Below are 23,932 nucleotides of genomic sequence, written 5' to 3'. Positions count from 1 at the left end.
TTTGGTCTGAACACTGGCCATATGATACATGCAAATCAATAAGGTGTTCTTACACACTCATGCCAGGCACAACATGCAGAGGTTAAACCAGGGAGGTGCTAGAGAAGGAGAGACAACTACTGCTCTCCTAGCCTTTGAAGTCATGCGTGGCACCGCCGAGAAGTTATGCGTTCAACTACAGGTGTTACCCATGTGCTTTGACAAAAGAGAGCATCAATAATCGGGAATAGCGCTATCACATCTAGAAATACTTGCCCCTACTGCAATTCACTCTTTCTTTCAATGTGATGGCAACAATGAATTTGTGTACCTTGAATTGGAGCAGCGAATCAATATGCAGTGTCAAACTGACAACTTTAACAGCAAATAATTTAAAAGCACGCTCGAACACGCTTTAGCGGAGTACTTTATTTGAAAGATCAAAATATACCAGATTAAAAGATAGAAAATTAACATGTGGAAATGTGCGCATTATAGAAAAATATTAGGTTTTTAAGGGGGTCTAATTTTCATTTCATTTCGATTTGCGCATTACAAAGAAACTAGAAATATATATTTATAATATTGAATTCTTTCTAAACTACTCTAAATCAATTCAAGTATTTCATTAAAAATTTTATGGTGAAATAAAGCTTGTAATTCAACGAAAGGTGAAATGCACTCTTCGTCTCCGAACTTCGTCTTGCAAATTAGAGCGGTGCTGAGCATGACTTAAAGGTGTAGTGGAATGCTAGACATCCCATCGTAACGCCTTGAACCCAAACATGTGTGTGCATGAATTACGAAGAGTTGCCACTCCATCTCTGTAACACCTCCCTGGTTAAACGGACTCTCACTTTCGACGTTCACATGTGTGCTTCCGGCATATATGGAGATACTATGCAGCAGGCATGGGCAGAACATGCCGTGTGGTAATCACATCTAATTTCCCCCTCTTTATTATGACTAAAACATTGTCAAAACACAACAGAAATGTATTTTCAGAACTTACAATTGATATTTCTTTTCCAAAAACTTAACAATTGCTAATAAAATCTTCAAAACTATATAGTATAGCAGTTTTGAGATAGAGATGGTGCTCAACATTATTTTTTTATGTGTGTGCGTGAACAAATAGAGCTCGCGCTGAGCATCTGCACAGCATTGTGAACTTGTTTAATACTGAAAATAAATAGCGCCACTGCCTTTCAAGTTTTTAAAGTTCGATGTGATAGCGAGAATTGGACGACATGTCAGCCCATGGGTAGATGGGTAGACTAATGACTGCAAGAAATGTGCTTTGAATGGAAAGTCTTGTTTTTCCTGACATGCATTTAAATGTATACTGGTGTATTGGGATACTGAAAAACACGATACATACGCCGCATGAAATTTTTGCGAGTTGGAGCCGACGGCCTTTTTTGTGGCATGAAATTTTCACAAATTGCCACTGTCGTTCAACGCAAATGGTACAGAAAAGAACTTCCACATGCATTTTAATTACGCGAATCTTGGCGCTCCCAAAATTCACAAAATTAAACTGCAAGCAAACATTCCTGATTTTACAGTAAACACTAATATCAATTTGATACAAGATCACAGATATTTCAATGATGATGCTTATCAAAATCCTGGTGTGTATTTCAAACTTACCAAAGGCTCTGTCATCATCAGAGAGATGGTTGAAGATTATTGGCTCATCGGTGTCCAAGGAACTAGGATCAGTAGGAGGAACTCCGACTGCTCCACCTGGAGATTCTCCATCTGTAAGTGCAAAAAAAATTGTGCAATCAAAAGATTTCTTAAATATTTTATCCTTTTTCAGAATTTCATATGTATTTCTGTTGTTTTGACTTCTTGTTTTTCAATTATTCTTTTTTTAATGAAATTTGTCTGCAACATTGTTGCACGCATGGAAATATATAAGTAATTGATTTTAATCCATAAAACCAGAAAATAATCACGCTTTTATGAAATTCAACTGTAAGCACAATTTGCATTGAAATTCACATTTTTCAACATGTTTTGGTCTGACAAGCATGTACATATTAATGTGTGACTTTTGGAACCGCGTTGCCGGGGTCGAAAATTTTGATGTCAAGAGACGCGGGAGGCTTGAAAGAAAATAGTTGTGAAACATCGCAGTGAAGGCTTTTTGCAATGGCCACATACCACGCGGAATGTTGAGAGGAGCCTCCGAGTCCCCACCTCCCCCTAGCCTAGTTAGGGTTAAATTGGAATTGTTTTGGTTGAAAGGATGGAATCAGTGACATGCACCATATAAAACACACCAAGATCAACAGGTATAAACAATGACTGACACTGTCACTGAAGGTCAGTGCGTGTCACAGTACAGATCGACTTTAATGACAAAAGTCCATTGTGCTTCTTGAAAATGCGAATGTGTCATCACCATGTTTAGATATTTAAAAAAAAATAAACTAGAACTATCACTCATTGTGATTAATATACCCCCACCCATAACTGAGGATATTAGCTCAACCAGGATTTTCTTTTTTACTTTTTAATGAAAACAACAATACCACGGCAATGCACTGTCCAACAGTAAATAGATGTATTGCTCACTGTCAGTCAAATGTCCCACATCTCAAGTCAAGTGCTCAAAAACTGAGTGAGCAAGATAAATAAACTGATGATTTCTATGGTTTTTATAAAAAATTGTGTAACCATGGCAACACAATGTTGGATATTAAGAAAAAAGTGAAGTTTGCACAACTATATGGTCAATAGCACAATCAGGTTATGCAGTTGTGTAACAGGGCAAAAATGAAAAAACTTGGTGAAAATGCTTTTTTTGTTGTTTGTTGTAGCTGAGTGTTCAAATTTTCATTTCATGTAAAGAACGAGTCAAAATTTTGCATTAAACTGCGCATAAATTAGCATTTAAATTAGGGGTGTCGAATTACATTGAAATGACTAATATATTGGAAAAATTCATTTAAAAAAAGGAGAATGTTTTTTTTCATCTGATAATGCTGTTAGATATTCCTGATAAATATCTCTTTCATTCACCACCAGCACATAGCCATGACATATCACAAAATATGAATGAATTTCATATTTTCACTTCTCGAAATGGATGATCAATTTTGTAGGCATTATTTTGAATTCAAATAAAACCACTTTTACATATTTTATCATATTTCACTTTTGCCAAAGAGTGAAGAGGCGAAACTTTCAGGAATAGGTGACAGACATATAGTGGCCATTATTACAAATTTTTATGAAATTAGGGCTGGTACTTTGGAAGATATTATATTTTTCATCAAAAAATTATCTGTACAGTTTGACCTTGAATGTGCGCACAGTGTTTAGATCAATTCTCATATTTGTAAACACAGATAGAAGAATGAATGTGAGATTTATGATGACTTGAGTTGCTATCCAAGCTGTGACAGTCAAACAATAACATATATTTAGCCAAAATACTATGTTTTTGCTTATGATATCTTTAGAAATTGAACAAGCATTGAAATTGAACACTGAACACTTATCATATGACCTTCATGCAGTATAACATGGGCGTGTATCGCACTTATTTATGCTCAGCAATTTGTAAACATATAAAAAAATAAGTTCCTATTGCTCAAATTTGCTAAAATTTTCACACAATAGATTTCTACATATGTACAATTCATGGTTAAAAAAACAAGGATATTCAATAAGGGGAAAAGAGTCTTTAAAGTAGTCAAATTAGGATATACCTCACTGAAAATACTGAAAAACGGCTGCACTTATTTTACTCAGCATTTGAAAATGGCTCAAAACTCAAAACTGGCTGAACATTTATTGGCAAACAGCGCACCATATTGTAGTGTGTCTTCAGTACTTTCAGGAAAAGCAGAAAAATAAGCTGTTTCTCCATGTATAGCTGTACAGCATGGGTTAAAAGGTCACAATGTCACAAAAATAAGCTAGCATTACACTCCTACCAGGATGGGACTTCAGACCTTATAACTTTCTCCAGCTGAAAGAACCACTGTTTTTTATTGCATGCAAGCAATGCCAGGAAAAAATCCATTAATTTGATACCAAACACATAGGGGTAGACTTAAAATATGGACCTCAAATCTTGATTTTACGTAAGTTGTAAAACGCTTTTTTTTGACGCATTACGTGGGTTTTGGGGGACTTTTTGGTAATTAACCTTTAATAATTAACAGTAAATGAGAGGAAATTAGCTATTGTCTTACCACATGTGATTACTGATGTCTTAGCATGCTGCATGTGAATTTTTAAGTCAGTTGGTGCATTCTTTTAGAAGTTACAATTTTTTAAAGTGAGAAAGTCATGATTGCATACCCTGATTGTGCTTATCACCATATATCATGCAGTCACATGTGCCGAATTTCAAGCCAAATGCTAACAGGATGAGGGGCTTAATTGAATTCACAATATTAGTGTATCATTTTCATTCAAGATATACTGTTACCATGGCAACACATTTTCCACACTCACAAAAGAGTTTTTGCACATCTAGGTAATGTAGAGGTAACATGTGCCAAATATGAAGCCAAAATGCTCTAAACAGAGAGAGTTAGGATCTAATCGAAATGTTTATATGATTTTCATTCAAAATGCACTGTTACCATGGCAACACATTGTTCAACAATGATGAAATACAAAGTTTGCATATCTCTGTACTACATTGGTTGCATGTGCCAAATTTCAAGCCAAATGCTCAAAGACTGAGGGAGTTACCTGAATCCACAACATTTTTATATATGATTTTCATTCAAACTATGCTGTTACCATGGCAACACAATGATCAACAATGACGAAAGGTTAAGTTTGCACATCTACGTACCATAGTGGTCAGGTGTGCCAAATTTCAAGCTAAATGCTCAACGACTGAGGGAGTTGGCGGAATCCACACGCTTTTTGGTGAAAAAATGTTGTTACCATGGCAACACATTGTTCAACAATAATGACAGATTAAGTTTGAACATCTATATGCTATAGTGGTCACATGTGCCAAATTTCAAGCCAAATGCTCAAAGACTGAGGGAGATAACTGAATCCACAATATTTTTGCATGATTTTCATTGAAAATATACTGTTACCATGGCAACACATCGATCAACAATGACCAAGGACTATGTATGCTCATCTACATTCTATAGTGATCACATGTGCCAAATTTCAAGCTAAATGCTCAAAGACTGAGGTAGTTACCTGAATCCACAATATTTTTGTAATGCATTTTAGTGAAAAGCTGCTGTTACCATGGCAATCCATTGTTCACCACTGACGAAAGATTAAGTTTGCACATCTATATGCTATAGTGGTTGCATGTGCCAAATTTCAAGCCAAATGCTCAAAGAGTGAGGGAATTAACTGAATTCACAATATTTTTGTATGATTTTCATTCAAACTATGCCGTTACCATGGCAACGCATTTATCACCACTGACGAAAGATTACCTTTTTCACATCTACGTACCACAGTGGTCATGTGTGCCAAATTTCTAGCTAAATGCTCGAAGACTAAAGGAAGTTAGCTGAATCCACAATATTTTTGTATGTTTTTTGGTAAACAAAAGCTGTTACCATGGCAACGCATTGCTCACCACTCACGAAAGATTAAGTTTGCACATCTATATACTATAGTGGTCATCTGTGCCAAATTTCAAGTCAAATGCTCTAAGACTGAGGGAGTTAACTGAATCCACAATATTTTTGTATGATTTTCATTCAAACTATGCTGTTGCCATGGCAACACATTGATCAACAATGACGTACAACAATGAGTAAGTATGCACATCTACATACAATAGTGGTCACATGTGCTAATTTTTAAGCCAAATGCTCGAAAACTGAAGGAGTTAGGCTAATCCACACATTTTTGTATGATTGGTAAAAAAAAAATACTGTTGCCATGGCAACAGATTCATTACCACACACATCAATTGTGTTTTGCACAAATATACATTACATTGATCGCATATCCCAAATTCAAACTGAATTGCTACAAAACTAAGAGAGTAAAACAATCCACAACATTTTGTAAGATTTTTATGAAAATCTTCCGTTGCCATGGCAACGCATTATGAAATACTCATGAAAAAGGTCTCTTGCACATCTGCCTGTGATAGCGGTCAAACATGCCAAATTTGAAGTTAATTGCTCAAAAACTAAGAAAGTTGCTCGATCCACAAGTTTTTATGAAAATATGCCGTTGCCATGGCAACACATTATGCGATACTAATGAAAAAGGTGTCTTGCACATCTACCCTTGATAGCAGTCACACATGCCAAATTTGGGGTCAATTGCTCAAAAAATGAGAGAGGAGTTCGACCCACAAGATTTTGCAACGGACCGACCGCCCGACCGCCCGACCGCCCGACCGACCGGCCACCCGACCTCAGGGTGATTCCTATATACCCCCCTACACACTATGTGTGGGTGGGGGTATAATGAAAACTGTCCCAGTTTGATCTCAGTACAATTATACACTTTAAAAAGAGCTTGTTTGAAGGATTGTTAATCTGCACTGCCAAATTAAGAATATACTGATTTGCTACATTGCAGCACCTTTGGAGTTACCTGGAAGGCTTCCACCCAGTGCATCTGGAACTTCGTCTGCTCTTGTCTGGTCTCTAGGGGGTTGGTCACTTGGGGGTTGGCCACTTGGGGGTTCATCCTTGCTACTTAGCCGCTGGAAATGGTCAGCTAGCTCCACATGGTCACTACTCACTTCATCACTTGGATGATCAATCTCCGTGTGTGAACCGACCTGCAGAAAACAAAGCACACAATGACAGGCATTACTATCAGATGTGATGAAGTATACACATCAAGCTTTTACAAAGGCTGTAAATGTATAATATCCCAAGTTTGAGGGGAGGGAGGAAAGGGGATCACTTTCTACCTGATTTGCTATCCATCCAGCAAAAAGTGTAGATGGAGGGTATTTTTTATGAAACACCATCATGCAATATATTCCCTTGAAAAGAAAAAAAAAGCAGTGTTGTTTTGTCTAAAGAGTGATATCCTACAACCCCTTGCGGATATGCCATACATTTCCAAGTGTAAACCTTTCAGCATTTTTTCTTTTCGTTGTAATTTGGGACTTGTATGACAATTTAGTGACAATTTAGTAAATGGTTGAGTATGCCAACATAGTGACTAAATGAGAAATACTCTTTACGCCACATATCTAGGGAGTTTAAATTTTCACAAAGCGGGACTTCCCGGCGATTTTGCGAGTGGTTACATTCGCGATCGTGGAGGACTGCACTGAACTGAGAAATGTATGTGTGCGTCATGTTAATGTCGGGATTAGCATCATTATTTTCGCGTGTCTTTAATTTCGCGAATAGCACCGGACTCGCAGATTTTGCGAAAATAAAAACCTCGCGAAATATTCGGCGTATACAGTATGAATATCTATTGTCAGGAGAAAAGTTTGTGATACCTCACCTTGGAGCAGGCTTTCCCAACAGCCCTCCTGCTGTTCTCAGCATTGACAGTTGTAAGCAAAGAATTACCAGTAATCTGGGAGATGATAAACAGCCCAATAGACAAACAGTGACGATACTTTCATGAGTTGTTCATTTCATAATCATCACTTGACCAGGAAACCTGCTCAAATAAGAAAACACCATGAAGTACAGTCAAGTTGAGGTTCACTTTTGACGCATGTGCACGGTGGAGAAGGATCGTAATAGTTTATGTAAACTGTGAACATATTATGCACTGGGTATTTGCGTCATGGTCAAGGGTTGATTTCTTCTGGATTTGAAATGCACTGACAGAGAAATAATCTGTACTAAAGGAGGTATCTATAGACAATGTCTTCAAATAAAGTGAGTGCCACATACATTTACTGAACACTGTATAAAGGCATGCCAAGATGTGGTGCACACATAGAGTAGTTGATTGTCATGCCTGTTCAGTAAGAGGTGAAACCGAATTACACCTATATGAGAAGTTCCACTGTAATGGATTCAAAATATTAAAATGACAGGCTTGTCACAAATTTGTTGAATGTTCACTTTCCTTGAACTAGGTATAAATGGATGAATGGCTATAGAGTGGAGGTATTTGGGGATTTGAGGATTTTTACTTGACTTTTGACCCTGTATTCATTAAGTAATTTTTAAAGTATGGAGAAAAAGTGTAATTACACTATTAAATAGTAAGACTTTAGCATTATAACCTGGCCTTTGTCCCTTGACCTTTGACCCTATGACCCTAAAATTCCCAAGAAAATCACTGTCAGGTAGAACATGCATAGATAATTACTAAGTTTCATGATGATACCTTGAGTCACTTTCAAGATATGGTGGAAAAAGTGAGATCTAGCACTTTCACTCGACCTTTGACCTTTTAGCAAGAACTTCAAAGTGAATCTCTATTGGGTAAGATATGTATATATTGTTTCACCAAAAATCCTGTAGGCATTGCATAAATAAGAGGGAAATAGTGAAAGTTTAAGGAGTTGACCTTGACCATTGACCCCCTGACCTTTGACCCATGACCCTAAATTCCCTATATAATGGCTGCCAGTCAGTACATGCATACATTCTAAGTTCCATGAAGACACCTTGAACCATTTGCAGGATATGGAGAAAAAAAGTGAAATCTTAATATTTTCACTTGACCTTTGACCTTAGAACTCATGACCCAAAATTCTCCCTGAATAATCCTCATCTAGCAGTACACGTATACACTAAGTTTCAAGAAAGTACCTTCAGGCATTGCATAGATATGGGGGAAATAGTGAAATTTTGAGTATATAACCTTGACCTTTTGGCCTTTGGCCTTGAGCATGTGCACCAAAAAATTGATAGGCACAACTTCGCTCATTCCTACAATGCAAAGTTTCATTACAATACCTCAAATGATTTTTTAGTTACGCTGTCCACAAAAATTGATTACGGACGGACAGACGGACAACCAAAAAACATAATGCCTCCGGCGACACTTCGTGGCGGAGGCATAAAAATTGCAGTACCTGTAGGGATATGTTGAGGTGCGCATCCTGGTATGCTCCATCTGATGAAACTATCTTTTCAAGTTGTGCTATGATATCTGCAGAGAAAACAAAAAAAAGTCAAATAGAAACCAAACAGAGATCACTATTATTGCAAATATTGTCTGAGATTGATAGCGATGATGTTATGTCATATTGCTGGAACAATGAGGGCATGTCTGTTTTTTTTTTATTTTGAGAACGAGAATCAATCTTGGTGATATGTGTAGTGCGTTCAAAAAAACATATAACAATAGCTACTGTACAAAGTGTCTTATTTGTCTTACTGTATGTCTTAATAAATACGGAAATAATAACTTTTCAACTCTTTGTGTGCTCTGGTGTAAACACCCTGTACTTCATTATTTTGAGACCACAATGAGCACATGGAAAAGTGTCACAGTTCTATTTTTCAAAAGCCATGTAGCTTATCACAAGTGTTTATGCCAGAAATGCAGTTATGGAATTTGCTGGGATGTATCATTAAATTTTACGACAAAGCTATGGCTAAGGGTCCATTCGAGCGCTCAAAAGCAAACCAGAGTGTACCAAATCACACTGTGCCAGATTTGGAGTGTTCAAGTGCTCTGTGGAGAAAATGTGCCTCATTAGTTATTTTTAGAGGTGGTCACACATTTTGTAGCAACAAGGTCATGCACCTGGCGCATTTTAACTACTAATTAATGTCCCAAACAAAGAGAATGAACTCATTGCATTATGACATACAATGTATGTGCTTGTTGATACGTGCTTTCTTCACATGCTAACTTCTGGTACGCTACGTATTTATAATACCCTTTGTGGAAGTGGAAGTGGAAGTGAAAGTGGTCCACTTTTGGCTCGGTTCAGTTTGAGAGTGTTCCCTTTAGGAGTGTTCGAGAGCTTCTCCGGTGTGGGTACAGTTCGGTTCACTTTAGGAGAGTGCTCAAATGCGCCCTAAGATTCTTTAAACAATGCATTGTCGCATCTGGGGATTATCAATCAATTTGTGCGCTGTTGAGCATTCAAGAGAACTATATGCAACGTTGGCAAGCCATTGATTTGAGTTGGGTGTGTAAACATGGCAAACAAAGATTTAATTTGCTGTAATCAGTACATCATCTGGTATTAGAATAAGTGATACATATTAGTCTATATTTTGCAGAAAACCCCATTCATTTCGTTAAGTGGTCACAGTGAAATGTGGATCGCTATAAAGCAAGTCATGAGTCTGACTCTTCCAAGTTTAGCACTTGGATGCTCTTGGAACTGCATATCTATGTGCGAACACAATGGACAAAACTTGGAGCGAAGGGATTCCTGATATGCTCTACAAAAATCCTCATTTCTCTGTGACCACTGAAGCAAATCGAATGGGGTTTTCTGCAAAATGTGAGTAATAAGTTTAATATACAATGTTGTTTCACACCCTGAAAGTATATTTGGACTGATTCTCTATTTTTAAAGTTATTGGTGCGGAGGGTCCTGTAGTAATTTTTTCTGGGACATACAGTACTGTCCACTCCTGATTCCATGAAAGCTAAGTAGTGCACAAAGGAAGGCAAACACAATGGTGTGATCTCACTTACCGTTGACCTTCGGTCGATCTCTGGGGTAAAATTGTCTTCCTCTCCACATGATATTCAAAACCTCCTCGGGAGTTCTGTTTTCCACCTCTTCCTCTAGCTCCATATGTTCATCACTTCTTTTGAACTGACGGATCATCCCTTCTCCACGATCACCTATTAAGCAATTCAAAATATAATACCGCAACACAGACAAATATTTCAAGATTTGACATGACCATCACATATAGCATGAACAATTTCAATGCAGAAGAAAATGTGAAATAGAATTTACTGCGCATGAAAACTCTGTCCATGAATGAGAATGACATCAGTTTATATGTCTGATGTGTAATTGCACAGCCTTTGAAAGGCTAAATTCTAGGACAAAAATATCTTTTTTATAAGAGAAGGAAATACAAGCCGTTACCAATACCAGATCAACAGTGCCACTGGGCAAAAGATGCTTACTGGTTGTGGCACTCAATTATAAAGCCCTAATTCACTGAAATACATACCTTTTAATTTAAAAAACAAACAACAACAACAAATATGTATATATATACTGTAAAACATGATATATTCGCGGCACGAAATTTTCGCGAATTGGAGCCAACGGCCTTTTTCGCGGCAAGAAATTTTCGTGAATTGCTTCTTGCGTTCAATGCATATAGTGTAGATAAGAAATTTCGCGTGCATTTCAATTTCGCGAATCCTGGCGCTCGCGAAATTCGCAAAATTAAAATGCACGCGAACATTTCTCGTTTTACAGTATATATATATATATATATATACACATACATATATATATATATATATATATACACACACACACACAGATATATATACTTAGGTTTTTATCATATATATATATATATATATATATATATAATGTACATAGGATATATATCATAAACTGGTAGATAATGACAAGTGAGAGATGGCATGTACATAGAATGTTCCATTTAAATTGTCTGGCATACTAGTAGGGGACTCCCCAAAAATGTATTTCAGCCCAAAGGTTAGAACAGTCTGTATATTCTCAGCAAAAGTCTTCCATCTATCATACTTTTTACTGTATGGTTTTGTTTACAGACAAAGTACTTAAACCTACAACTTGAATTTTCCCAGGTTACCATTTTCACTGCATCAGCACCAAGCCTACAACTTTGTATCTTCTGCGTACGGTATGTACCAGTTGTATTACAAATTGTACACGTTGCTTCCCAAATCGCACCTCTGTAGGCGTTGGCAATAATCTCCCACACAGTGTACGGTATCGTACAGAATATGGCATTTATTCAACTGCTCACACTGCAATATCATTTTATTGTTTGCCATTAGTTTGCATGAAAATGTTCTTCCTTGGTAACTCACCATATGGACGAAGTCCAGACTGCAGCTCATATATTGTCATTGATAAGCTGGGCAAAAAGACAAAGGCACAAAAAAGAAACTAGAGTGATTCAACTGTTGATTTTTGATTATGATTTTAACCCATTTTGTCTGAATATTTATTTTTCTTTCTATTCTTGCATTCCAAACATTCTAACACTGGATGCTCCCAGGCAAAGTTTGGCAGGAAGTGGTATTTCTACCCAAAGTTCAGTGACCTCAGACCTTAAAGAGTGTTTGCCCAAATCTACATGATGCATATATACACTGTACCTCTTCTATCGTACCTCATCAAAGTGTCACACCACCATTTTGTAACTTGAATTAAAACATATTGTGCATAAAAATGTGTGAAATAAAGCTGTAATAACACAATTTTCAATTGCGTAACAAAGAAATGGCAAAACGTTAGCAAAAAAGGTTCCCTAGAGGTCCACAATCTCGTAGCTTACCCTATAATGGTTGTTCCGTTATTCTTCATAATCGATTATCGATAATCAATGAATTGGCCCATAGCAATATCAATCAATGTTCTGCGCTACAGTGACTTGTATGAAGCTTGTTGGAAAATACGACTGGAAGAGCATGATCAATAATCATGTAGTAGTCTACCTCCCCACAATGCTGAAAAGGGAGGGCTCTTTTGGAATAAAAGTCATGTACTACGATTAAAATTATTCTGCACTTTTGATCTCACAACGATATAAAACTACTCATCATCCTGGCAAATTGCATCGACAAGATAACTTTCTTGGTAGAGCCCTTTGATGTATTACAAACAAATTCCAAATGATGGGAGATGAATTTTGAGCCCTTCTGAGAACTACATGTTGGCTTTAAATCTCATATTTTATTTACCATTTGCAGATGAAACAAAAACCCAGCTTTAGTGCTGCATGATAGGTCTAAAATGTGAGTTAGGGATATAAACGACTAATGTAAAAATTTGAATCAGTATCATCAATGTCAAGTATTGTTAAATGTGAACAATAGTCATAATAAGAATGTTTTTAATTAAAACCATCTACAGTTATGGTTTATTGAGGAAAATAGTAATATCTCCTTATATTTCAGGTTTTATTGCAAAAACTTCATATGGTAGGGTATTTTGTGATACAAGTGACCTACACTATGCATAAATGTGATATCTCAAAAATGTTCTAAATCATTGCTCCCAATGGTAAACAGTACTAGTACCTTTAAAGTTTCTCTGAAATACAAATGCATGTTAATTTGTGTTGATTTATGATACCCTCAACATCACTTTTGCTGTGAAATGAATATCTAGAAACATTATATGTGACAATGCACCTCAAAACAAACAAAAAGTCGCCAGAAATGACGTTTTAGTTAAGACTATATTCTGAAAGAGCAGACTTTAAGCTTTAAAATGATGTATAACTCAAATCAAATGGACTCTCCTAACCTATCTAAATATTGGAAAGAAAGCACAAACTCAGGAAAAGCGTGAACTGAGAAAAGAGGCTCTGAAGTACAGTGTCTATTCAAGCGCTTAAAGGGGAAGGCTAGTAACTGATCAGTGGGAATCAGTGGAAATGCTGGGAGATGATTGTCCCAATCCTAATGAGATTCATTCAAGAGTTCATTGTATATCTATTGTTGTGTGAAAATGATTTGCTTCAGAACGGTCTCATATTCAAGTAATGTGCAGATTAATGCTCCGTCACTGACCAGGGACGCTAACCTGGAAGCATTAAACTGCACATTACTTGAATATGAGACCATTCTGAAGCAAATCATTTTCACACAACAATAGATATACAATGAACTCTTGAATGAATCCCATAAGGATTGGAACAATCATCTCCCAGCATTTCCACTGATTCCCACTGATCAGTTACTAGCCTTCCACTTTAATCTTTACCAAACCGTGCTGGCTGTGTGATGAATGGGACAAAAAAAAAACAGGAAGTAAACCACTGGAGTAACAACAATGAAGGGATTATCAGATTAAACTGAAATTAAGCATGCCTCATTAACTCATTCTGTCCATAATCAATGCCAACTTTCAAAGCAGTAGCTCTATCCTTTCAAAAGTTATTAGAGTTGTAAGTGAAGAGTGTGGACAAGGTTTTTTTCAGAAATGAAAATGGGATTCTAAAGACACACCTAATCACACTATTCTACCAAAAATGTTCGAGATAAAACTGCTAAAAACACACTTTCCTGCCCGTTTTATGGTACCAAAATTTAGCATAATGTAAAAGAAGACCTGCTCTTTCAGAAAATATGAAAAAGTCAAGTTCAGCTAGGTTGACCCATTTCACTTATTTTCAGTCCTCACGCAAAATCAGTGTGTGCGACTTTATGTTTGTTTTGAGGTGCACAGTCACATATTTCAAACTAATTTTTCTTCTATTTATCTTCAGATTACTTGGATAGGCCAACAAAAAATCCTTCCAAACCAATATTCCTGTTATGACCTCACCTGTCAATCATTGCTAAAGTACTGATATGTTTAACAAAAGACATTGGAATGCACCTTCCCCTCGACTCAGCATAACTTGCATGTTTCTGTGATATTAATGTGACTAACACAAGACATGGTGAGGGAACCGTTAATGCACCGGTGCTTGCTCCCGTCTTACCTGTAGACATCATACTCTGGAGTCACAATGTTACTTGTCTCACTAGACGAAAGAGTAAATGCCTCTGGAGGTTTGTGAGACAGGGTGCCTACCTTCTCTTTTGCACCCTTTGAGGTGTTTGGATTCGTGGCCAGACCAAGGTCTGCGATCTAGTAAGAAGGTGGTGAGAGACAGACAGACAGACAGACAGACAAAGATGGTGACAGAGAAAGATAAAGAAGCAAAATTGAATGCATTAAAACATGCAATGTCATAGTTACCACTTAAATTTACATTACACTGTCACACTCACGCTATTTGCACATAGAAAACGTGTAAATACTGAGCAATACTCTCATCAAGTCTGTCATACATCTGTGAAAGGCTTTTATGGTGGTCATAGATGACCATTCTTGGATAAATGTTTCAACTTTTAAAAGTCTAAGAATTTTGCATAATACAGAATCTTTTCGTTGCTTCTGGTATTTTGAACTACAGTTGAACCTCTATTATCCGGCCTCCCTTTATCCGGATCTCTCTATTATCCGGACTCAATCTCGCCGTGATTTTTTAATCTTTTTTTTAAGAATTACGGGAGGAAAGGGGGATTCCTACTCCTTGAGAACTCCTACACAAACACACATGAATTACATATACTTGATACATTTCTTAATAATTATTTAGGTAAATCATCCCAAGAATTTATACAAGAAAATGATTTCATTCTTGCAAACACGAACCTCTATTTTGGGGTCTGTTACTGAGTGTAACAATGAAAAGGTTGCAGTATACACATTACTACATGTGGTACTACAATGGGCTACATCAGTACGTGTGTATGTATATATGTATAAAGCATTGAGTCTCCCGTATCCGGCCAAATCCCTTATCCGGATGAGCCCCGGTCCCGACTTGTCCGGATACGAGAGGTTCAACTGTACTGTATTTATTAGGAATGTAAAACGTCATTAAATGTAATTTTAACAGTAGAGCCCATAGTAACTTTTTAGCAATTTTGACCCCCATATGAACAATTTTCTGAAAACTTAAATCTTTTGCCAACCTGCTTCCTTCCAGTGTTTATACATATAGGGGCTCGTACATAACATTTTACAGTTTCGATTGAGATGGGGCTTTTAGGTTTCCAACACTTTTTGATGATGATTTTTGAGATAATGAGAAACCTCATATGAAATATGAAAGAGCATTAATGCTAAGAGGAATTCCTAGGTCTATTTGATGAAAGTTGGTTTTGAAATGGCTGAGATAACCAAAACAAAGCAATTCTAATTAGGATTGCTTTGCTTTACTTTGTTTTTTGATATCTCATTCATTTCAAAACTGATTTTCATCAAATAAACTTTGAATTCTTCTTAGAATTGCATGCTCAAAATCTCACAAATAGCTAAAATCTGAATCCCTTGTTTCAACCAAAACTACACCATCCCTTTAAAGCTTGCAAACTTGGAAAACAAAACAGAAGAATTCATAACAAGCAAACTTGATGTTCGGTGTTAAACTTCACTGGGATTTCATACGGACATGTCATTTTTTAACTTGATGCATGCATTACAGAACAGGTATTTTGAATTTGAATGTATTTTGCATGCGTATTAAACATATGTGGTTTACATTCAGCAGTTGTTCCTCATATGTGCTCCAATTATGTGTGTTACTTGTGTAATTTATTCTAAGATTGTCATGATCTGTAATGCTGTAAATATTCCAAACTAAGTGAAAAGTTACCAAGCTACGTATCACACTCTTTAGTAATTACTCTGAACATTTTTGTCAAGGAGAATATTAATTTTCCATAGCAGCAGCCAGAGATACTGATTTTATCCTCAAGAATCAGATGTTTTCTGCTTTAAGAGGACCACAGTCTGTCATCTGCATCATATTCACTTACCTTGACATTATAGTCTATGGATACCAGCACATTTTCAAGCTTCAGATCTCTGTGAATGATACCATGTGAGTGAAGAAATCGCAAACCGCGGGCTATTTGCAAAACAGCCAAAGAAGAGTAATTTCCACACGGGACTGCTTTTAGCATTTTGACTCGAAAGTGCCAAAGGGATCCATACGCCATGTATTCCATCACAATACCATAGATGTCGCCACTCTGCACTATCCCCTTGATGGATACTATGTCGCTAGAGAGAAGCGTGTCGCCAAGTCGCTTTATCTCCTTCTCGTACATTTCCATCCAGTCGCTGCGTGATTCAATATATGCAACACAGCATCTGTTTGAGAGTATTCATCACCTGATGTACTGTACCAGCTGAAATTTTCGTGATGGTTTCATTTTCGCGAATTTCGCGAATCGCCTTTGAACCACGAAAATAACAACATGTGAATGGCTAAGTTCATTTAGACCCTTGCAACCACAAAATTAACACTACGCGAAAATGTCCTCCATATTGCAATTCGCGAAAATATCTGTACGCAAAAATTTCAGCTTGTACAGTATGCACTATGGTATAACATAAAGTCATTGTGGCTGCTATATATACACAAGTCAACAAAATTGTTTCAAATTTTCTCATGTATTTCTCTGGCAAATACCAGATGTTCTTTCATACTAGCTCGCATCATTTTCACCTTGCATCACTGACTTTACCATCAAATGCTCACACAATCAGTTTTTATGCTGTACTGTGACAAAATTTAAGTGCTTTTTTATAAGAACAGATCACTGGAAGAGTGTTAATTCAGTTTTTAATTATTGCTTACAATCATAATGAACTAGTAGAGCACTTTGACTGCAGTATGAATGGCTGGGATGCAGCAGCTTCTTACACAATCACTACATACTGTATATGCAGTATGTTTTGGGGTGGTTTCATTTTCACAAATTTCCCAGTCTACTGATACTAGTAAAATCAATAACAAGAAAATATTGCTCGCTGTCACAAATTTGCTGTATACATTGTTTCAAGATAGAAATCACTAACTTTTCTCCAGAAAAGAGATGATTTTCATTTCTCATTTAATTCCTGTGGTTCTTGATCACAAAGCCACCAACTTTGGGAAATCATTTTGAAGTCCTAGTTTATGTAATACTGTACTCGCAAAATATCAACATTCTCTATACAGGCTTGCAGCCATGTGCTGTACATGCACATGTCCCTTCAAGATTCATATTCTGATGAATTCTTCCAGCTAAATCCCCCAAAGATCAACTGATAAATGCTTAATAATAGTTGATCTGAAAGTCCTATAAAACAAAGTTATTGAAAGCACATGATATATGACACATAAATCAGGGAAAGTTTATTGACATTTTGACCTTTGACCTTATTAGAATGCATCAGTATTTGAACTCAACAGTCAGTCCAAAGCGTGTGCGATAATGAGGCACAAACGACAATTTTATTCAGAATCACATTTGCGCAGTTTGTGCCCTTGAGACTGACGAGATTTTGCGATACTTTGCGAGAATTTTTGCAGAGGTCGCAACAACAGCTTTCATAGCTTTCGCAGTGCATTGTTTGACCCAGAATTGTTAGGTAAGTTATAGAGCTGATTATGCTCATTAATTTGATACCTAATTTCCCTATTTTTTATCTCAATAGAGTAGTCCACTTTAGCATCAAAGTAAACAATTATTTTGCCAGTGTTTAAGAAGCTTTTAGATCATAGTTTGATGTTTTGCTAGTTCCTGACTGGTATTGAAAATAGATCTCCGTAATTTCTTCGATTTCACAATCGTGAAACTTGAGCGATTATGATCAATTAAAAAAACGAAGAGAGGCACCATTTTTATGGTTGTGAATTTTCCTGTTGAAAACAGGGCAAATTATGTTTTCTAACCGGAAGTGGGGTAGTGAATGAACACGCGTGAGAGCGATGTGACGTCGTAAAATGAGACTACACCTGTGCAAGTCGCGAGTGTGTGTCATTATTTCGAAGGTATGCATTGTCATGCAATTGTTTTGTATAGAGATTATATTACATCTTGCACATGGGCATGTGTGTGTATGTCGTCCTTCAGTTAATGTTCCATGTGAATCTTGTTTCCCATTTTTTGGAAGAGTGAATCATATTCAATGTGCTGGGTGTTACAAAAAGCATTTCCCACTTTTGATCCTTAATTGTTCAAAAACTATACGTCAGATAACAATAACACTGATAAGAGCAATAGCTGAATAGTGTACAATTTTGTTGGAGGTAATTTGAAAATGACTGCATGATTCAGTTTTGTTAAATTCAACATTGATTTTTAAGATAGGTTTCAGATTTTGCTCTAGTTTCAACCCTCTGTACTAAACTTTAACTTCGCACAGGGGTTATTGGTGTGTATAGGAGTGTGTTGTTGATAACATACAATGGTCGTGGACAATGACCAGGATCGGAATGTTTCATGAGGAATTCCACTATCGCAGCTAGTCTTTATTCATTCTGAAATGTGGTGTGTGCAAGCACATGGAAACATGTGCTTACTTCTTTCATGTGCATGCATTTCACCCTGTGTCAAGTATTCAGACTAGCAGTGCTCAGGGCAATCCACATGAATAATTGATAAAGCATTCATGTGCCTTGCAGCAGAGCTCGAAACAGGTGGTAGCCAGGTCCATTGTTCAGGGTCATTGTAAGTGCACACTCACATACACATCAATGATTCCTGTGTAAAGTTCAAGGTTTGTACAGAGAGTTGAAATTCGATCAAAATCTACAACCTAACCTTGAAATAAATCATGGATTTCATGAAACTAATATAGGCTTTCATTTTCAAATTACCTCCAACTCAATTGTACACTATTCAGCTATTACTCATATCAGACACTTTTATCTGATACATAGTTTTTGAACTATTAAGAACCAAAAGTGGGAAATGTTTTTTGTAACACCTAGTACAAAGTATGAACATGTATTAGTCCTGAACAATTATTTTTTGGAAGTAAATCCTTTGAGGGCACTTTACCTTGCCCCATGAACCAGAATTGTTTTACTCTATTGTTCTTGCCAGTACAGATTAACCTGCACATTCATGTATCCATGTGTGTATTGAATACAACAGGACGTATAGCGACATTTCATTAAAACCTCAAAGCTCGTAGCCAACAGCATTGAGTCAGCAGCCGATGGATACTACGCAATGCGACACGCCGCATCTTGCGACAGATTTCGACCAATCACAGACCCGGAATTCCGGCGCGAACGCAAGGGAACTCTTTTTAAACTCGACGCTAGACATTTCTCTGAATTTTGCTAGTTCCTGACTGGTATTGAAATAGAAATGAGAAAAAGTGCCCTTAATGTGATACAATATAATTTAGCGGACATAGTCTTCTCCATATTTTAGAGGGGCACGGAAGATTTCAGGTTAGTTTTTGGTGTCAAACGTGAAGGAATATTTTTGGATTACAATACCGAACTTCGAGAGAGATTTTGATATTCTATATTCTTCTTTCCCGTTTTATTTTTATTATGAGCATATTTGTTGATGTTTTCTCTTTCAGTCGATGCTAAAAGTGTCGAAAACTGACAAGAAATACTCGTTCTACATGGATTTATTCATGACCATGTATCTGCTCATTAATACGCAAGCACCGCTCAGCCGTGCATACGACTTGAATAGATAAGTGCGTTTTAGCTCGCGCTGCGGACTGACTGTCAACTGGCATATTTAGGTGATGTACCTGAAGTGTGAATTTGGTGGTAATACCAGAGACTCCAACTCTTGCGTTTTCGACGGGAGATCTCCCGCCGAAAACCCGTTCTCCCGCTTGAGATTTAATTTCTCCCGCCCTGGCTCTGTGTCTCCCATTGGAAAGGATTTCTTACTTTAATATTGCTATCGTATGTTGAAAAAATAAGCCTTAGATAGCATGAGAGAGCATCTAGATAGAACTCTAGGAACTTCGCACTTTGCACACATCAAGTTGGAGTCTCCCGTTTGCAAGGGGTTTCAGGCGGGAGAATCTCCAGATCAGAATGTGCTTTGGGTTGGAGTCTCTGTAATACATGTAGTTAGCTCAAAGCTGTGAATTTAAATATTGGGAGTATACCACAATACTATGTTTACATTGTTTATCAGGTAAAGTTCATTGACCATTTGACATTTGATCTTGTCAGAATTCAACAATATCTAAAAACTTGACTGGCATCATTAGGTGACATACCTGTCGTATTAATTTGGTCGCTACAGCTGAAAGCTGTGGAAAGCTACTGAGAGAACACCATATGTGTACAGTGCTTTAACCAGGCAAAGTTCATTGACACTTCGAACTTTGACCTTGTCTGACTTCACCCATATTCGGACTTAAACGGCATTTTTAGAACATGTACCTGTGGTATGAGTTTTGTGGTCATAGTTGTAGACTGTAACCTCTAGTTACCATTTCATAAAACTTGAATATCAGTGACAACTGCCACATTTTTATAACCAATTTGCTCTCAGCCAGTCAGATGTAAGGATTTCAGTAGCTTATAACAACCACCGTAACTTGTTACTTATATAACAAGTTTTATGGAGATTCGCCCAACTGAAACCCCTGGCAAACTGGAGTCTCCATCACGAATGCAAAGTCCCCTGTTTGCCGGGGTCCAGCACCAACTTAAGGACCCTGAAAGCTCTAGGGTTGTAGATGATCTCTCGTGCTATCTCAGGCTTATTTTTCAACATACAAAGGCACCAAGTAAGTAATAATTCAATGATTCAAAGCATATGTTTTGGCTTAACCTGTTCCTTACGGGAACCTGGTATACCAGGTTCCTGTGAGAGCAACTGATATATACGGGAACCTAGTATACCAGCTTTCCAAGATGAAGACAAGAGTGCCTGCTTATGTGGCCTAAATTCATGATTCTTTGTGTTATAATGTCCACCGAAATGGGCTTTATAAAAAGTTTAGTTTATTCAATCAGTGTCTTTCATTTCAAGCAGGAGAAATACATCGTAACCTGTTGAAGATGAGTCCTGAGTATACTCTAGCAAGTGTCTATAGGAAATGCATGTTGTAGCGAAATCAGACCGTCCTAAGCAGGTTAATGAGAAAAAAGAGACACAGAGCCAGGGTGAGAGATACATGTATTTAATAATGTGACATTTTGCAAAAATGGGCTTTCCGCAAGAGACCTCCCATCGAAACAATGAGAGTTGGAGTCTCTGCGACAATAGAAAAGTGATGACTATGTCTTGCTTCCACAACGCAGGCAAGACAAAGGAGAAGAAATTTAACAATAAAATAAAGAATAAGAAATTGGTATCTAGACTTCTGTTTTCAAAGTGTATTCAATTCTAATTTGAGAAGAAAGAGAATCTGACAATTTCATTCAACAGCCCCACTCACCAGGCACCTGGTTTTTTGGTCAGCTTTAGTGCCACTTCACCATGTTCACGATGGCGGGCTTTGAATACATCTCCAAATCCTCCACTTCCCAAGTGGTTGTCAAGCTTCCATTTTTCGCTGCTGATGTCGCCCTCAAAGTCACTCAGCTTCATGCGCAGATCCAGCCGGAGCTGGTGTTGTTCACTCGACTGCCTTGATGGTTGATCTGTGGACGCATCACCAGTACAAAGGAACAGGCGAACAATATGGATGAAGAAAGCAAGGACATTATACAACGGAGACCGTAGACAAGGCTCTAGTCCTTTTTGTGTGTGTGTGTGTCCGTATCCTTTTTTATGTTGCCCTCTTGTGTTCAATAAACGCATAAGCCTATTGCACCGCACAGTGAACTAATCATCTACCCACAAATCGCTACCCCACGAGACTGTCTGAGCCCTTTCTGTTTTTGAGGTACTGAGGGCGTTAGTTTTATATACTGCCCAGGCAGCTGGCTACGCAGAATGAAGAACAAACAACTGGGCAGAGTTAAATCACACAGAGAGAAGACAGAGATGAAGCTGTAGTACCTTCTCAAAAAGATACGCTATCAAACAGCAAGCTATAATAATGTTGTATCCATTCACCTTGGCACTACCTGGTGCATGAATTCAAACGAATAGAAAGACCAATTTTTTTAGAACATTGGGCTTGCACTCTTGGCATATTACTGAGAAAAAAAAACACAATTCAAAACTTCTAAACTTCAAGTGGCTTCAGGTTTGATGGCCAGGTACCAGTTCACTTTATAACAGGTTCATGTTGAGAGGGAGTAAATATAGTCCACTGCTGTAAAAAAGAATGTCCTATGTGACTAATGATAAAGATATATAGCTCCCTTTGCCTTATAAGACAGTTCAACAAAATAGGCTGCTCATGTGCATACGATGTGCAATCCTAATTCTAAAGTCTCTCAATATCTACATACGTTGTACAAAGACCAACATTAGAAAATAAAGAAATTAGAAAGATTAAGAGCAAATAATAAATTTTACCTAGCTTTACACAAAGAAAAAAAAAATATTCAGAACTGTTGCTTCAGATTGGAAAGTATAATCAAAAGGAATTAATCTATACAGCTAAGTACAGTATAGAAGTCACATAATAAAACACAAACAACTTATCCTGAAAAAAAATGTGCCTGTATTACAAATTCAAGTGTTGAAATAATGCAATCACTCCAAATGAATATTTTGTAGCAGCCATCTACAGCTAGAGAAAACACACAGTCATTGCAAACTATACATGTTTAATACACTGAATCATTCAAAATTTGGTATAATTTGTCACTAAATATCAGTTTGGCTTTTAGTGTGGAGCAAACCATGGGTTGGATATGCACAAGCATGTACCGGTACTCATCATGCAGTTTGTAATGTACATGTACCAGGTACTGTATGTATTGTCCTTAATCCAGAATTATGTGTACATGTAGGCCTACCATGTAAAAGTCAGAGTAAGCACTTACTATCCTCTCTAAGGCTCCTTGGTGATTGATCACGAGGCATGTTGGATCAAATGCATCCACCCTGGGATCAAACGCAGTCGAGAAAGCCCACCTCCTGTCACCAGGAATCTAGATGGTCTACCTGTTAGAAACGAGAATAAGGATATTGACTCATTAGAAACAAGGAAAAGTAGAAATTACGCGGTGCGTAATATATGTCCCCGCCGGAAGTAGCATTTAGTAGCAAAATGTACAATATAGGTAAAAAATCAAGGTCAAAGGTCAAAGAAGTCAAAGGTCAAAATTCTGTGTAGAAGTTTTGAAGCCCTCACCTAGTGCCATCACATAAAGCAAACAGAATCGAAATCGGGTTAGAAATGGCGAAGGAGTAGCATTTTGTAGCCAATGTACAATATAGGTCAAAAATCAAGGTCAGAGGTCAAAGAAGTCAGAGGTCAAAATTCTGTGTAGAAGTTTTGAAGCCCTCACCTAGTGCCATCACATAAAGCAAACGGAAGTGAAATTGGGTTAGAAATAGCGAAGGAGTAGCATTTTGTAGCAAAATGTACAATACAGGTCAAAAATCAAGGTCAAAGGTCAAAGAAGTCAAAGGTCAAAATTCTGTGTACAAGTTTTGAAGTCCTCAC

General features: G+C 37.3%; 1 protein-coding gene across 1 annotated transcript in view; it reads right to left on the bottom strand.

Annotated features, from left to right (window-relative positions):
• The window catches only part of LOC139709479 (uncharacterized), a 28,679-nt gene extending 5,241 nt beyond the window's left edge, over positions 1–23,438 (bottom strand). Inside the window, exons 1-10 of the mRNA XM_071621440.1 lie at positions 23,307–23,438; positions 21,803–22,007; positions 16,414–16,720; positions 14,526–14,674; positions 11,899–11,945; positions 10,546–10,698; positions 8,960–9,036; positions 7,423–7,497; positions 6,547–6,736; positions 1,633–1,743 (exon numbers count right to left, since the gene is read on the bottom strand). Of these exons, the coding sequence (XP_071477541.1) occupies positions 1,633–1,743; positions 6,547–6,736; positions 7,423–7,497; positions 8,960–9,036; positions 10,546–10,698; positions 11,899–11,945; positions 14,526–14,674; positions 16,414–16,720; positions 21,803–22,007; positions 23,307–23,346 (1,354 nt within the window). The 5' untranslated portion in view covers positions 23,347–23,438. The remainder of the gene's footprint in view (positions 1–1,632; positions 1,744–6,546; positions 6,737–7,422; positions 7,498–8,959; positions 9,037–10,545; positions 10,699–11,898; positions 11,946–14,525; positions 14,675–16,413; positions 16,721–21,802; positions 22,008–23,306) is intronic.
• Between the last annotated feature and the right edge of the window lie 494 nt (positions 23,439–23,932).

This window comes from Diadema antillarum, unplaced genomic scaffold, assembly GCF_040938485.1.
Source record: "Diadema antillarum isolate AM-2024a unplaced genomic scaffold, OU_Dant_1.0 seq00001438_RagTag, whole genome shotgun sequence".
Classification (NCBI taxonomy): Eukaryota; Metazoa; Echinodermata; class Echinoidea; order Diadematoida; family Diadematidae; genus Diadema; species Diadema antillarum.
This window is presented reverse-complemented; position numbering and strand designations above follow the sequence as displayed.